Source organism: Trachemys scripta, chromosome 3, assembly GCF_013100865.1.
Source record: "Trachemys scripta elegans isolate TJP31775 chromosome 3, CAS_Tse_1.0, whole genome shotgun sequence".
In the NCBI taxonomy this organism is placed as follows: domain Eukaryota; kingdom Metazoa; phylum Chordata; order Testudines; family Emydidae; genus Trachemys; species Trachemys scripta.
Window position 1 is genome coordinate 183,538,348 of NC_048300.1, and position 18,041 is coordinate 183,556,388.

Genomic DNA, 18,041 nt, shown 5'->3' on the forward strand with positions numbered 1-18,041 from the left:
GGCACGGGCAGTTGCGCCGCCATTTTGCCTGCTCTGGGCGGCGTCCGCAGGCCGATCTCTCCCTACGGCCCCGGCGCCTCAAGCAGGTGTCAGTGCCCATCCGACCCCGGGTAAGGGAGCAGCCGCCCGGGTACCCTTCGCGCGGCCAGCGCGGCCCCAGCAGCGCCCTCCCCGTGCGGAACCTCGTGGCCCGTAAGCGCCAGCCCCGTCCCCGCGGCGAACCCCGGGGCTAGCGCACGGCTCGGCGGGCAGAACCGCTGTGGGGCCTCGCGCTGCCGCGTCCCGTCAAAGCCCCGTTAACGGTCCGGCGCGCGAGCTGCCTGTTCCCGCCCTCAGTGCAGCGTCGGCTGGTCCGGTCTGGTCCGCAAATAGCGGCGGCGAGGAAATTGACAGACACGAGCCTTTAAAAGTGTTGAAGGGAAAGTTTTCTCCGACCGCCTCAAACGGCAGATTGGAGTTCGTACGCCTGGCTTGGAACCGGGGCCGGGGGCTGTTTAGTGCACGGGTCGGCCACTGGTTCTCTGGCCGAGCGTCTAGTGGCCGTGGATGGTGCTGTCATTACAACCCACGCACGGGAAGCTAGGCCTTGGAGACGGTTAAAAACAAGCTCCTCCCCGCCCCCCACAGCCTTTTCTTCGTTGGGGGGGGGGGGCTTTTTAATAATGAGGCGCTGTTTGATGCCTCTAACTGAAGTCCCGTTTGTTCCTGTCATCAGTTTAGAGTTGTTTCTAGAGCAAGAAAAAAAAACAGGAGTACTTGTGGCACCTTAGAGACTAACACATTTCTTAGAACATAAGCTTTCGTGGACTACAGCCCACTTCTTCGGATGCATAAAGCTTATGCTCTAATAAATTTGTTAGTCTCTAAGGTGCCACAAGTACTCCTGTTCTTTTTGCGGATACAGACTAACACGGCTGCTACTCTGAAACCTGTCATAGAACAAGAAAGTCTTCTTTAGGCAAATCTTCCGTTTTTCAAGTTTCTTTCACTTAGTCACACAATGTTGCCAGTGATCTTGAATCAGGCCAAATGCTAAACAAGAACGCTTTAAATGTGATGAGTAGTTTTTCTTTTCAGTAAAGGTATAAATTCCCCACGGTAATAATTTAAGTAACCAAAAGAAAGGGCTGTGAGGAAGAGAGATAATTGCTGATATCTAGGGTCCTACCAAATTCACAGTCCATTTTGGTCAATTTCATGGACATAGGATTTAAAAAATCATAAATTTCATGATTTCAGATATTTAAATTAAGTTCACAGTGTTGTAACTGTAGGGATCCTACCCCAAAAGGAGTGTGTGTGTATTTTTTTTTTTTTTTTTGCAAGATTATTGTAGGGGAGTTGCAGTACTGCTACCCTTACTTCTGTGCTGCCTTCAGAGCTGGGTGGCTGGAGAGCAGCAGCTGCCGCCCGGGAGCCCAGGTCTGAAGGCAGAGTTGCCACCAGCAACAGCGCAGGTGAAAGGATGGAATAGTATGGTATTGCCACCCTTACTCCTGTGCTGCTGCCTTTAGAGCTGGGCCCTTGGTCAGCAGCTGCCACTCTCCAGCCAACGACCTCTGAATGCAGCAGCGCAGAATTAAGGGTGGCATGGTATGGTATTGCCACCCTTACTTCTGTGCTGCTGCTGGCGGGATGTTGCCCTCAGAAGTGGGCGCCTGGCCAACAGCCGCCACTCTCCAGCCACCCAGCTCTAAAGGCAGTGCAGAAGTAAGAGTGGCAAAACCGTGACCCCCTTTTGGGTCAGGACTCCCAGTTTGAGGAGCATTGGTCTCTCTCATGAAATCTGTATAGGATAGAGTAAAAGCACACAAAAGACGAGATTTCACCGGGGGAGACCAGATTTCACAGTCTATAACACGTTTTTCTTGGCTGTGAATTTGGTAGGGCCCTACCGATATTACATTGTTCATTTTGCTAGTATGGTTTGTCCTTTGTCTGGCTTGTGATTTAGACTGTAAGTGTCTTTCTGTAGGGAATGTGTCTGGCTCTGTATACAATGGGGCTCTGTTTCTGGTTGACTGTTTGCACCACTGTAATAAACATGATAATCCATTTATCATAGGCCCATAGAAATTGTTAGAGGATGCTCCCTTTACCCTCTCCCCTGGTTCTTGTCATGCAGACAGAAAGCAGAAGACCAGAAGTCCAGGCAATGCAATATTTATTGGGGTTAGTTTACAGAAAGCATATCCATAACTTTACATGCCGGCAGAGTCTGGTTTCTGGTATTCTGGTTCCCAGCTCTGACATCGCAGAACGTTTACCCGATGTCCCCCTTCCAGCTCTGACTGTGCGGAGTCTTGCCTGTGTCCCCATTTCCATCTCCTCTTTCTTAGAGGAGGCCCAAATATACCTGCAATGCACACCCACAATCCCACCCTTTACAATTTATGGTCGTGTTCTGTTTTGGGGGGAAGTGGGTCTGTGGTCTTCATCCCACCTTTTTTATATCCCATAGGGAGGGGTAAGGAGTGAGGTTGTGCTTTGGCTAAGGCCAGGTTTTTATTTGTCTTTTAGTGTTTCTTATGTCCCCCCCGTGCTCCCCAGCCCACTTTACCCCTCCTCACTGGTTGCTTGACCTTGGCTTGAGGAAAGAGCCAGGCAGCCTTCCATTGTATCCTCATACAGGGTATGGTGGGAGTATACTATAACACTTTAGTTCCATCTCTTATCTTTTTTCAACCCATCTGCTTGCGGGCAGATGTAACACACAGTATCATTATCCTTTGTTTACACATTTTACTATAAGATATAAGAGTATCAAAAAGTCAAACCCAAAATTCTATCTCAGGCTGACAAACAAACCTATATACTAACAGAAATAAAGACATTGATCTCTCTTAACATAGTAGATACTAGGGATGTAAAGGTTGTTTAAAAAGTTAACCTGTTAAACAATTAAAATTATATTGTTTAACTGATGAAAGGGAGAGGGGCTAGGGCTGGGGTTGCTCCGGCCTGCGGGCGTGGGGCTGGGGCTGCTGCTGAGGTCGGCCGGGATCGGCTGGCGGGGCTGGGGCTGCTCCTGCTGGCTCGGGGCTGGGATTGGGGCTGCTCCAGCCAGCCGGAGGCTGGGGGTTAATGGTTAAGCTGGGTTAACCAGTAAGACTAATGCTTACCGGCTTACCGTTTACTATTTTACACCCCTAGTATATATTTGATTATGAAGGCATCACTAAATTGGTTAGGCTTTCTTTGTGTATTGATCATGCTAAAAAAACTGAAATACAGTTAGTATAGACAGCAAAGAGTCCTGTGGCACCTTTATAGACTAACAGACGTATAGGAGCATGAGCTTTCGTGGGTGAATACCCATTTCTTTGGTTGCATCCGAAGAAGTGGGTATTCACCCACGAAAGCTCATGCTCCTATACGTCTGTTAGTCTATAAGGTGCCACAGGACTCTTTGCTGCTTTTACAGATCCAGACTAACATGGCTACCCCTTTGATAGTTAGTATAGAGTTAATCATATCCCCTGCAGGTTTTTTATCTCTGCAGAAAATAGATTCTGCCAGGTGCTGTAATTACACCTTTCTCATACCAGGGGCTACTGTGGCACCACAACAGAGGGTAGCCTGCTTACTGNGCCCCTGGTATGAGAAAGGTGTAATTACAGCACCTGGCAGAATCTATTTTCTGCAGAGATAAAAAACCTGCAGGGGATATGATTAACTCTATACTAACTATCAAAGGGGCAGCCATGTTAGTCTGGATCTGTAAAAGCAGCAAAGAGTCCTGTGGCACCTTATAGACTAACAGACGTATAGGAGCATGAGCTTTCGTGGGTGAATACCCACTTCTTCGGATGCAACCAAAGAAATGGGTATTCACCCACGAAAGCTCATGCTCCTATACGTCTGTTAGTCTATAAGGTGCCACAGGACTCTTTGCTGCTTTTACAGATCCAGACTAACATGGCTGCCCCTTTGATAGTTAGTATAGAGTTAATCATATCCCCTGCAGGTTTTTTATCTCTGCAGAAAATAGATTCTGCCAGGTGCTGTAATTACACCTTTCTCATACCAGGGGCTACTGTGGCACCACAACAGAGGGTAGCCTGCTTACTGGACGGAGTAACCAGCTGCGGATAGGGAAGAGGAGAGGCTGTGTTCCTCAGAGCGCCCTGCCTGAGGGGCTAGGTGAGGCAAGCCAGGATACAGGGGGTTGGGCGGAAGAGAATACGGGCAGAGCGGGGCACATGAGGCTGCTGGGCGGTCACATAGACTCGAGTTCAGAAGGGCTAGTGGGGGGACAGACTTGGGTGAGGGCACAGGAGCTAATGGAGTGACAGCATTGAGCCATGGGCTAAATGGGAGTGGAGGTGCAGGGCCACATGGGGATGGAGGGAGGGAGGTTGGCTGAGTGGGGGTGCAGGGATTTTTGGAGACAGGGGCAAATGTGTCTGGCTGAGTGGGGAGAGAACATAACTATAATGTTAAGTGAGGAGTTACTGTATGTCATTTCGACAAATAAAATACGCAGAATTTTGCAGAATTTTAAAATATTGTGCAGAGAATTTTTATTTTGTTGGCACAGAATTACCCGAGGAGTAAGAGATCTGGTATAAAGTTGTCATTGTTGTAGCAGAAGGGACTGGAAAATGGCATAATGGTTTTCATTCTGTCCCTGGATTTCAGTTGCTCCTTAGTTTTCTGCAACTTTCACCCTAACCCTTGTCTCATCCCCTGCAGACAGCTATGGAGTAGCTGAAGTGCATAGGAGAGGGGCTTCTACATGTGCATTTTGGGTGATCTATTAATGTATACCAGAGTGCATGTACTGGTGAGTTAAAAGTACACAAAATTACTGTTTTTTTTTTAATAAGGAGTGAAAGGGCTTTTATTTTATCTGTCTATTTTTAGTTTTGCGAGCATTGGAGGTAACAGCATGGTAACACCTCTTCAACCTTATGATGGCTATGTATGACTTCTAGAGCATTGGTTTTCAAACTGTGGGGTGTTCCTGTTGCGACATGGTGAGGTAATCAGAGAGAGGAATAAGAATTCTCTCTCGTTAGCTGAGTCTCCCGCTCCAGTTGTCAGGCTGGAAGAACAAGGAGGAGGGAGAAGGTGTGGCCTCTTCCTTTGCAGGAGGTGGAGGAAGAGGCATTTCAGCTTGCTTGCATCTCCAGAGGCTAATATCCATGCACCCCTGTAGGAGGTAGTTCCTTTCTGCCCAGTACACAAATTTGAGACTCACTGCTTTATGCCAACAGCCAACTCAATCTTTTGTTAAGTCTTCTGCTCTGTTTGTTTTGTCCTTGCATCTTTCTCATCTATCTTCTTTTTTCCCCTCTCTCTCACTGAACCCTTCTGTCGCTTATTTCTCATACTTCCTACCTTGTTCCTGAATATTTCTATTCCTTGCAGCAGTCAACTCTCACAATATAAATAAGGACAATAACCTGTATAGGTAGTAGTATAGGTTGTCATCCTTTATAAAATTCTTCTGCAGAGGTAATTTGATAGCGCAAAAGGGAATGTGAGAATGGACTTCATTCCCAAAAAGGAGTGAGGGGGAGAAGGGAGAATAAGAAGCCACATCTACATCCAAGCTCTTCTCTATTTTCCCCCAGCCAGTTCTATAACTCTTTCAGCTGTTGATGTCAGTGAAAGATGAGATCATACAGAACTTTGCAGAATTGGGTCCTTTATTAATATTTCAATAAATTGGAAAAGTGACTAACTGGATAACTAGCCAATTAATGTCCCATTACGTTGAATAAAAGCATGGCCAGACCTTTGTGTTGTAGGCTGTCTGCTGATTGAGGAAGACACCGCTGCAGTAGTTGACATTCACAAGGTTATTCAGGAAGGAATGCAGAGATGAGATCTAGACACCATTAATGACTGCTTCTGAGAGCAGCTAATCCTGGAACCCACAAATGGAGAGGCAGTTCTTCATTTAGTTCTAAGTGGAGCACAGGATCTGGTCCAAGAGGTGAATGTAGCTGAACTGCTCAGTAATAGTAACTATAATGTAGTTATATTTAACATACTTGCAGGGAGAAAAATAACAAATGCAGTAGCATTTAACTTCAAAAGGGGGAACAACACAAAATTGAGGAAGCTAGTTAAATGAAAATTAAAAGGAACATAATCAGAATGAAATGCAAGTGGCATGGAAACTTTAAAAAAAACACCATAGTAGAGACTCAAACTAATTATATACCCCAAATAATAATAATAAATAAATTAATCATAAAAAACACAGTAAGAGGACCAAAATAATGTCACCATATCTAAAAAGCAGAGTAAAAGAGCCATTTAGAGACAAAAAGATATTTAAAAATTGGAAGTCAAATCCTACTGAGGAAAATAGAAAGGAGCATAAACTTTGGCAAGTCAAGTGTAAAAATGTAATTAGGCAGGCCAAAAAGCGCACAAACTAACAGCCAAATTTTTTAAAGTACTTTGGAAGCAGGAAGCCTGCCAAACAATCAATAGGACCACTGGACAATCAAGGTTCTAAAGTAGCACTCAAGGAAGACAAGGCCATTGCACAGAAGCTAAATGAATTCTTTGTATTAGTCTTCACTGTAGAGGATGTGAGGGAGATTCCCACACCAGAGCCATTCTTTTTAGGTGATAAATCTGAGGAACTGTCCCATATTGAGGTGTTGAATAGAGATTTTGGAACAAATAGATAAATTAAACAGTAATAAGTCACCCGGACCAGAGGATATTATCCCAAGAGGTCTAGTAAATAATAGAATTATCAGACATATAGATGAACATGATATGTTGAGAGAGAGTCAATATAGCTTTTGTAAAAGGAACTCATGCTTCACCAATCTTTTGAATTTTTTTGAGCGGGTCAGCAAGTATGTGGACAAGGATGATCCAGTGGACATAGTGTGCTTGGACTTTTAGAAAGTCTTTAACAAGATCCTTCACCAAAGGCTCATAAGCAAAGTAAGCAGGCATGGGATGAGAGGGAAGGGCCTCTTGTGGATCAGTAAGGCTGGGTTAAAGGGTAGGAAACAAAAGATAGGAAATAAATAGTCCGTTTTCACAGTGGAGAGAGGTAAATAAGGCCGCCCCCCAAGAATCTGTACTGGGACCAGTGCTGTTCAACATACTCATAAATGAACTGGAAAAAGGGGTCAATAGTGAGGTGGTAAAGTTCACAAATGATACAAAATTACTCAAGATAGTTAAGATAAAAGCTTACTGTGAAGGGATCTTACAAAACTGGGTGAGTGGGCAACAAAATGGCAGATGAAGTTTGGTGTTGTTAAATTCAAAGTAATGTACATTGGAAAGCATAATCCCAAGTATACATACAAAATGACATGCTCTAAATTAGCTGTTACAGTACCACTCAAGAAAGAGATCTTGGAGTCATTGTGGATAGTTCTCTGAAAACATCTTCTCCAAGTCAAACAGCAGTCAGTAAAGCTAGCAGAATGTTAGGAACTATTAGAAAAGGGATAGCTAAGATGAAAAAAAAATCATAATGCCATTATAAAAATCTATGGTGTACACAACTCACAGTCAAACCGTGGAACTCGTTGCCAGGGGATGCTGTGAAAGCCAAAAAAGTATAACTGGGTTCAAAAAAGAATTAAATAAGTTCATGGAAGATAAGTCCATTAATGGCTTTATCCAGGATGGTCTGAGTGCAACCCCATGCTTGGGAGTCCCTAAACCTCAAAAGCTGGGACTGGATGAGAGGATTGATCACTCAATAATTGCCCTGTTCCATTCATGCCTTCTCAAGTATCTGGCCCTGGCCACTGTTAGCAGACAGGATACTGGGCCAGATGAATCACTGATATTGGGCATTCTTGTGTTCTTATGTTACCTTCCTCCATAAGAACTAGAAATACATATTTTTAAAAAATGTAAAGCTTAGTTTCTGAGAAACTAAAGCCTCTGCTTGACAGGGATTGATTCCCACCAGCTTGCTCTTGCACAATGGGCAAGTGTGTTTGACAAACTGACTATCGTTAATTATTAACAGGAATATCATATTTAGGCATGTGATGGTGGTGGTGTGAAACTGTAGGGGCATGATATTGATTCAAAGAATGTGAAGTCAGACCAGTTGCATTACATTTGAATAAAGCTCTAGACATGCTGAACCTTGGAGACGGTTAAATGTAGGTCAGGGCATTTTGTTTAAAAGTGATGTAAAAATATTTAATTTTTTTTATAAAATCCACTGTTATGTTATGGAGTACTACAAGTAAGTACAGTAAAAGAGGCATTCAACATATAATTAACATAAAACCATTTTTTTCTTTGGTAGAATTGTGACTTCCAATTATTTCTCCAAAAAGACATGGGAAGTACATTATAAAGAATAACACATCTGCAGCTATACTAAAAGTTGTAATTCCATCAAAAGAGGTAAGCCCTACTGCACAGGACCACAGATTTCTCCTCCTGAAGGAGAAGGAGGAAAGGGGTGGGGAGAGAGAGAGAGATGTGTGTCTTGGGGAAATAAAAATCCCTCAAATAAAACTAATAGCAAGAAGTGGAAGGGGGGGCATACTTCAGTGTAAATAACAAAAAAGTTGTTCAAACAGAGCACTGAATCTTTGTGATTTGTTTTCTCGATAGAGTCAAACCTTCAGATGAGCTGTCAGGTGTGTGGGGTTCAGCTCCTGAGTACCACTGTTAAAGCTCTGGAATGTCTCCAGACTACCTGCAGAGTGAAAGGCAGTCCAGTTGTAGAATTGGCAGAGATAACACAAATGACAGAGAAACGTCACTTCCACTTCTTGTTTTGTGCAGAAATACTGAGCCTCCTGTGTTCTTGTTTTGCAAATGTGTCTGTTATAAAATGAATAGAGATGAGGAATTTTTGTCTCGTTGAGGACCCCTCGGGATTGCTCCATGTAAGGCGATGAAGCAAGTCAGAAAGCACAATAGTAAGTCCAGGACGCACTGTTTGTCTGTGAGGAACACATGCAGACAACATCTGAGGGAGAATTGTGCCAAATGTACCTAAAGAAGTGGAAAAATTAGAATTAAAATCAGTAAACGTTTATTGTATTTATTTTGTGCAAAATGCACTGTTAAAGATATACTGAATACAAATTGCTTTAAGAAATTATATACGGTTAATGTAAAAAGAGTGAATTGAAAACTGGCTGATTATCAAAACTGATCTTTTTATTTTGTAGACAATGGATTCTTTGTCTCCATCATCAAAATTTTTAGACCTGGATCTGAAGGTAACTCACGTAGAGTGCCATCCAAAGGAAGTGCTCGTGACATTTCAGGGGAAATATAATACAGAATATGACTTTGATTACCACATATTGCAAAAGGAAATACAGCATGTATCCAAAGTAAAGGACGGTATTGGCATTGGCGAGTTTTGTTTGGTGGAGGACGTAAATGGAGAATGGCATAGAGGAAGAGTGCTGGAAAAGAGAGAGGAAATCTATGATGTGTTTCTCATAGACATTGGGAAAGTACTAATAGTTAATGAAATAAATGTTTCTTCTGCATGTGGTGAATGGTTCCAGCTGCCTCCAAAGGTGGTATGTGGTGTTTTTTCAAACATACTTCCAGTTGGGGAAAAATGGGGTCCAAAAGCTCTAAATTATTTTTCTTCTCTAATAGGAATACAGATTAAAGGTCACGTGCAAGCCATTTTACCATACCAATTGTTTCTCCTGGAAGTACCGAAAGTCACTAGTGATGTTCTTGAACTGCAATTAGGAAAACTTGTTGATGGAGATTCGTTTCGTCTTATTGTAGAAATGTTAAAGGAATTACCCCAAGAGCTCCTTTGCAAACAAATGCCAGAATTGCTGCAACAGAAATACACAAGGCCAGAGTCATTCTCTTTCAGCAATGCTGAAAATCTACCAGCATTTCAGCCAATTCTGGATAGATTCCTGCCTTCTTTATCTGTCGGCAGTATAGAGAAGGTAAAAATAAATGTTGCAATCAGTCCAAGCAAATTTTATTGTCAGATGCTAAAATGGCAGAAAGGGCTAGAAGACTTGACCACAACAATGACTTTGCATTATGAAGCTGTCAATAGGGAAAATGTTCCATCTTGTGATAGTTTTGGAACTCTCTGTGCTGCAAAAAGACAAAAAGGACAGTGGCACCGGGGAGTGATACAGCAGCTCCTCTCTGATGACCAAATAAAGGTCTGGTTCATGGATTTTGGCAACAGTGAAGCTGTGCCTTCCAGTCATGTTCTGAAACTTCAACCAGAATTCACTTCCTTACCAATGATTTCATTTCAGTGTGCACTGTCATGTTTCAGTGATCAGAGTGAAGCTGTAAAAAGAAATTCTCAACTAAAAGAATTTAAACAGGCATTGTTAGGACAGACTGCTGTGTATGCCAGCATTGATTTGTTCAATGCCAATGAATGTTTGTATTATGTTACATTACATAGTCAAGAATCTGAAGTTAATGCTGAATATCCACAACAGGTGAATGAAGTAGTTCAAGCATGTTCCCTAGTTTCTAGTACAAATGTCACTAATATACTTGGAGACATCAAAGCTTATGAAGAGATCTGTGTTTCAGTTGAGAGTTTGATTGGAAACACAGAACAAATGGGAATCTGCTTAATTGAAAAAGACCCTTCTTTATCAATCTATTGCAAAACAGTAGAAATGAAAATAGATGCCGTTCATGTTGCTTTTGTCGAATATGTGTTAAATCCATCAAACTTCTGGATTCAAACTAATGACTATAACAACGAGTTTCAAATCTTGATGAAAAATATTGCAGATGTGTATAATAGATATGGAGTTTATGATAAGATTGTTGAAAACCCAAAACCTGGGTTACTCTGCTGTGCCCGGTATAGCAAAGACATGGAGTACTATCGAGGACTTATCACTGAAGTGGAAGGTGTAAACATTAACGTTTATTTTTTGGATTTTGGAAATACAGATACCGTACCCGTTCATGATGTGAAAACTTTGCTTCCAGAGTTTTGTAAATTACCAGCACTTGCCATGCATTGTGCACTTGCTCATGCATTTCCCATTGAGGATGTATGGGTTAAAAAAGAAACAGATTTCTTTAAAAAGGTTGTATTTGACAAACAGCTCTTGCTTTATGTCATTGCAAAGCAAAATGACAAGTACATTGTTAATGCACAATTTATGGATGGCTTGGAACAAATGGATGTTGTCACGCTTATGGTTCAGGCTGGATATGCTGAGTACTGGGAAGTGCAACCGGATTCTCTTTTGAACTTTATGAAAAATTCTAAAGGCCTAAATTCAAAAAACAAAAAATATATAAATACACAAGGCACATATGTTATGCCTAAAAGTAAAGTACCAGCAACTAGAAATATCTGTCAAAACAAACAGTTATTAAACACTTTTTCTGTGGCAAGAGAATCTCTCGAATCTTTTCCAAATTGGGAAAGTACTCTTTCCGGAAAGCATTATATAATATCTGGGAGAAGTGACCATATGAGCTCTTATAAAGAGTTAATGTTTAAACCAGGAGCAGTTCTTGATGTCAGATGTTCTCATATTATTTCTCCATCCCATTTTTTTTGTCAGTTGCAAAGCAAATTATCAGAACTAATGAATTTAATGGAGCAAATTCAGAGTTATTATGAAATGCATAGCAATCCCTATAAAACTGGCCAGATTCCCTGTGTTGCAAAACACTCCAAGGATGGAAAGTGGTACAGAGCAGCTTTTCTGAAACAAGTATCCAGAAATGAAGTTGATGTGATATTTGTAGACTATGGTAATCAGGAAAGAGTTTTACTTAAAGATCTTCAAGCTATTCTTCCAGATTTTTTAACTTTGGAAAGTCAAGCTTTTACATGTAGTCTTAAGAATGTAAATGAACCCTCACAATTTTACCGATTCATTTGGAGTAAAGAGGCATGTAAGGATTTTGGAGACTTAATTTCTGCTTCCAGTGGGCTATTGACTTGCGTCATTTGTGCTCTAATTCTCATAAGGCCTAACTGCTTGTGTAATTTAGTTGATTTACAGTCTCCATTTGTTGGTACGCAGCAGTTTCTCATAGAGCATGGCCATGGCCAGTCCCAATTTTTTGGATTCACAAAAGCATTTAAACCATCAGTTTTTCTGTATAGTTTTTGCTATTCATCTTTTAATATAAAAATTGGAAGTGAAGAGGAGGTATATATAACTCATATATACAGCCCTGCAAAATTTTATTGCCAGCTTAATCGTAACACTGAAATTATAGACAAATTGATGAAGAAGAGTGCAGAGATTAGTAACATACCAAACAGTTCAGAATATGACCCGAGCAAAATACGATTATGCATAGCCAAATATTTTGAAGATGGTCTCTTTTACAGAGCTTTGGCATCTTCCACGGGATCATCATCCTGTTTACTAGCCTATTTTGTGGACTTTGGGAATAAACAGCTGGTAGTGAGAGACAAACTGATGCCTATTCCAGATCATGCCACAGATTTACTATTGACGCCCATGCAAGCCATTAAATGTTATCTGTCAGATCTTAGAGAGAGAGAAATTCCAGTAGAAGTCAATAAATGGTTTGAGGAGAATTTCATGGGTAAACCATTGAAGGCAGTAGTAGTATCCAGAGAGTCAGATGGCCAGATTGGTGTGGAGCTGTATGATGGACATATCCAGATAAATCAGAAAATTCTACATTTATTGTCTGAGAATGGGAAAAAATACACTGAGGAATTGGAGCATGTGAAAAGTTGTACAGAGCAGTCTGTTGAAAATAGTAAGGAGGTACACAAAGTAAAACCTGATGAATGTAATAAAACAAAAGATAAAAATATTGAGAGAATTGCCTTGAAAACTGAAATAAAACCTGAAGTACATGATATATCTTTTCAGACTGGTGTTCAAGAGAATTTTGAAGATAAAGAACAAACTGTGCTTGTTCCACAAAAATTGTGCAATATGCCCTTTATACTACCAACATTCCATGGCAATAAAGAGCCAGTTTGTAAAAATGTTATGAATATACCTTTGGAACACAGAGAGAAAAATGCAGATGGAATATTTACTCCTGAATCTCTACTTTGCCCTGTTTTCAATTTGCAGGAAATACCTGCAAATATTATGAATGAATCTTGCACCAATAAACTAAATTATACAGGTCAACAAGAAGGTAGGGAAAATAGACCCAAATATATCAATCTTCCTCCACGTAACATTGAGCTGAATTCTCAGTTAGCAGGTTACATTTCCAATATTAATAGCCCATCTAGTTTCTATATTCAGCTCGCAGAGGATGAAAACATAATCATTCAACTTGCAGAAGAACTAAATGAAGGAAAAATAAATGTAGACCATGAAAATTACCTGAATGAACTTGTGGCAGGGGATCTTGTTTTAGCAGAATATGTAATTGATTGTTTCTTATATAGAGCAGTTATTAAAACAGTTAGATCAGGAAAATCCTATGAGGTAGAATTCATTGACTATGGTAATACAGCAGTTGTGAGTCCATCAAAAATCTACAAAATTCAAGGAAAGTTCTTAACTTTGCCAAGGTTCAGTATCCATTGTTTCCTTAGTAGAGTAAAAAGTACTCATCCTGATGGAAGCTGGAGCAGCAATGTTATGTTCTACTTTTCCAGAAAAGTAAATAATAAACACATTACTTGTGTATTTTTGCAACAACATGAACAACAGTGGGAGGTAGATATAATTTGTGATGGAAAGTCTGTGGTTAATGAGTTAATGCAGAGACATGACAGCTCAGGATTACAGAACACACAAATGCTAAATATGGAAATTAATACAGAACAAGACATTCCAGTCACAAATGCAGATCCTGAAGATGAGGAACTAAGGAAGAACTCTAGAGGTCATAACAAATACGAGGCTGTTGAGACTAGAAACACCTCTGAAATTCTCTCTAAAATCCCTAACCAAGATCTAAATCCTGGACAACTAGAAATGGCAGAAATAATTCATATTTCAAAATGTGGAAATTTCCACGTAAAATTAATGAGAAATGTGCAAACATTTTTGGATTTAAATGTAATGGTTGCCAAAGAAGCAAAGAGAAACCGTTTGATTGCAGTAGAAAATATTCAAGAAGGATTGGAATGCTTGACAAAATCTAAAAACACCTTGAAGTGGTACCGATCAAAAGTGATGAAGCTTGTTAGTGAGGAGAAAATGTTAGTTTTCTTCATGGATCGTGGTAGATGTGAAATGGTATCCTTGCGTAATACAAAAATGCTCAGTAATGAGATCAAGTGTATTCCTAAACAAGCCATATTATGTAAATGGATTTGGATTCAAAATTCAGGTAAAATGTCACGTGACTATGTGATAAAGAAAATTGCACATCGTGAAATAAAGCTCCTGTTTCTGAGCTACTTGGAATCTTCTTGTCTCTGGGAAGTAGATATCTTAGTAGATGGGATTCTACTTTTGGAATATTTGAATCAGATCTCTGGGCAAGGCGAGATCAACAAACCTAATTGTACAGAAAGTGCAAATAATGTGGCTTCTAAGACATCTGTACTGTCTTTTAGAATAAATTCAGTTACGTGGGCGCTACTCCAAAGTGGTAATCAATATCCTGGTTTTGCAACTACAGTTACTGATCCTTCAAACTTCAGTATTCAATTAGAAGAGTTATTTGACACTATGAAAACCTTGTTTATGCTACTTTCTGACCTTCCAGGCAATTTGCCAACTTTGCCACAAGACCTTGTGACTCCTGGTGCAAGTTGTTTGATCAAGTTTGGGTTGTACGCGCAGTGGAACAGGGTAGAAGTTTCTGAAATTTCAAATCAGTCTGTTCTTCTTATGTTTATTGATTATGGCTTTCCTGCATATATTCCCTACTCAGATATTGATAAACTGAAAGTTGTTCCAGAAGAACTTATTTGTTTACCACGATTATCTTACTCCTGCTCCTTATCTGGTGTGATTCCTGCTAAAGGGGAACACTGGAGTGATGAAGCTAAGCTCTTGTTTCAGGAATTTCTAGGTAAACAAGGCCTGATTTTCCAGTTTAAGCAGTATGGTTCTGGAATGAAACTAGAGGTAGATGTTCTGTGTGAGCGGAGTAATGTAGCAGATACCTTGGTTGCAGCTCGTCATGCTATCTACTGTAAAAGTACATGCTGCCTTCTTGGACTTGACAATACAAAACCAGTTGAACCATGTTCACAACTTCAAAGTGAAGCACAGCAATCACGTTTTCTGCAAAGTTCTGAACCAAAACATAGCTGTACTGAAAGCAGTTTCTTGACAGGTAAAAAAGAGAATGCACAGCAGCAAACACGAGATCTGCAACATAGAAATGCCCGTGGTATAGTTTCAAGGAGTAATTCTATCACTAAACCACCTTCTAGAAAACGACCCAGGAAGAAACCAAGTTCATATAGTAATGGCAAAAATACTGCAAAAGATGAACTTAAGTGTGACAAAAAATTATTTATGCAATTTTCGGATGATAAGAAATGTAACATCATTTCCACAGAAAGTCTTACTGAAAATCTGCCTCCAGAAGCAATGAATGAGACATGTGACTCTGCTGACATGAACACCAGAATGAGGGAAATGAAGATTAGTAAAGAGGTGGCATCATAAGAATATTTGAATAGTAAGTAGGCTTCAGTGTTAAAAGTACTTTTTTCAGGACAGTAATACAGATTGAACTTTTACCTCAGCTCTGTAATATATGTTTGCAAGAGTTACGTTTATTTACATAATAGGTTTTACTTCCCTTTGATGCCAATGCAAATTGTGGCCTTTATTTCTGTTTTTATATACCCAGGAAGGCTTATCACAAAGAGGCACAAAACCAAATTATTTTTGTAATGAAGGAAAGGTACCTAATTTTAGTGCCTAACACTTTCTTATTTCTATAACAAGGATCAGTAAATATGGGCCTGAACCGACACATTAAACTCAATGGAAAGATTTCCATTGACTTCTCCTGGTTTGGGATGAGGTCTTAAGAGCTAGATGGTGCCCTTTAGGGAGAAGCTTGAGTTGGGGGCAGAGTGGCTTTGCACCATGCCATGGGGTTCTGCCTACTCAAAGTAGGGACCAGAATTTTGCCTGGCCCTTATGCCCTGTGTGTGTGTGTGTGTGTGTGTGTGGCAAATTCCATATTCCCACTTCTCTACACACTGCGTGCACACAAGGGCAGATGGAATCTAGCCCTATTACTATCTTTGATGTATTGGAATGGATATTAGAAGTTTTAGATTTTTTCTTCCATGGGGAAAAGGGGACAGTTTCGGAAAATGATTGTTTTGTAATATCACTTCTCATGTAAGGATGCTAAAAAATTCTTTACAAATGGACATTTCCAATAATATAACTATGGTAAAAATGTTTTTTTTTCTTTGTTTTGGGGTTTTTTATTAACACCTCATACCTCCAGAATGGTTGCAGAAACTTTGCTCAAACTTCCCTAAAAAATTTACATTTGGAAGGAGACCCAGCATGAAGAACTTTAGGCCAAAAGTGTAAATCTTATCACTGTTATGAGTGTGTGAAAATGATAGATTAGAATGGAAAATGTGTTTCATCTTTAATAGACATTTCAAGTAGTGCAGCTGCTGTATTACACACAAGTAAGATTTAAGAAATGTTTGTTAAATATAGACTGGATATTATGGGATATACATAACTTTCCCCCCAAAAAATGTAAATACCGAAATTATAGATTTTCTAGATACAGATTGGTTTGGATAATGTCCTGCCACCTGCGGAAAATGAAGGATATGAAAGCTTCTCATTACATCAACTGGAATTTAACTTCTCTTGTTGCCACTGGTAAACTATTCAAAATAGGTCTAAAATACTTTTAAAATGCTAAAATCCATTTCAGTACTCAGATTAAACTCAGTATTCTATTAATATCAAAGTAAAAACATAAGTTGAAGTTCATCGTTGTTAATTTGTGTGTAGCATGACGAAATATCAATAGTATTACATGGGATCTGATAAAATATTTTGCATCTGCTTGTGAATATCTTAAAAATCATTTTCCTCATAGTTAAAGTAACTTACATTTTATCATTCCTTTATATTCATAGGTAATTTTGAACTTTGTGCATTTGTTTGCAAAGTTAGAAGGATAAGGACATATTTATTTTGATCTTTTTTGTTTGTGTTGGTTTTTTTTTTTTTTTTGGTTAAGTAAAGCTGAACAGGACCTGTCCACATTTACAGCTGTTAATTATGATAGGCTACTGGATTTTTTTGCAATATTAGAATATTGTTAATGTGGCCACATTTTTCAATTTATTTGTAAGTAATTCTAATACAGTGTCAACCAAATACTATGACGTGTAGCATAGAAATGACAACCATTGTAAAACAGCAATTCCAAATGTGTATTTATTTCAACCAAATGTTCTAGAAATGGAAAGTGTGTAAATTAATTTAAAAGATTGCCAAATGTCTTTAGTAAAGTTTCAAACATGGAAAAGTGTTTATTATTTAATACCTGGGGTGGGGGGGAACCTCCTTTAAGTCCAAGTCTAGATTATAACCATTTTAGGATTTATACCATACCCAAGTGTGTTGGACGATGCTTTGGCATTGCATACTCTTGTGCAGCTCTCATTAATTTTTCTCTTTTATCCCAGCTACAGTAGAATTTGTGCTATGTGTATTGGAAGGGAGAAAATACAACACTTTAATTTAACTTAATCAGCTTTGTTTTTATGTATTTGTATTTGAAAAGAATTGACATACTTTTAAGCCTGAAAATCCTAAAGAATATTTTTTCCATTGGCTTTTAACCAAACTTGATACTAAATATAACTGAAGCTTATGTTTCATTAAATTTGATCATAAGAGAGTTTTTTTTTTTATTGCTAATCATTTGAGTGTATATTTTTAATTTGTATTGTGACAGACCCAGACCAGTGGGGTACAGGTAGAGGGCAAATATACTGGTCACTGGATGAGTAGTTTTCTGTTCCCTGAGTGACCAGAGCAGCGGCTGCATTAGAGTAATCAGGAATCTGCTAGAACCAGTTAAGGCAGGCTGGCTAATTAGGACACCTGGAGCCAATTAAGAAGAAACTGCTAGAATCAATTAAGGCAGGCTAATCAGGGCACCTGGGCTTTAAAAAGGAG

At 39.8% G+C, this 18,041-nt stretch overlaps 1 protein-coding gene across 1 annotated transcript; it reads left to right on the top strand.

The window, feature by feature from the left end:
* Positions 1-17,823, top strand: TDRD15 (tudor domain containing 15). The gene is given in 4 exon segments (XM_034766595.1): positions 1-110; positions 8,258-8,358; positions 9,138-15,557; positions 16,633-17,823. Coding segments are annotated over 2 exon segments (6,516 nt in total). The 5' UTR covers positions 1-110; positions 8,258-8,358; positions 9,138-9,140; the 3' UTR covers positions 16,732-17,823.
* The last annotated feature ends 218 nt before the right edge of the window (positions 17,824-18,041 follow it).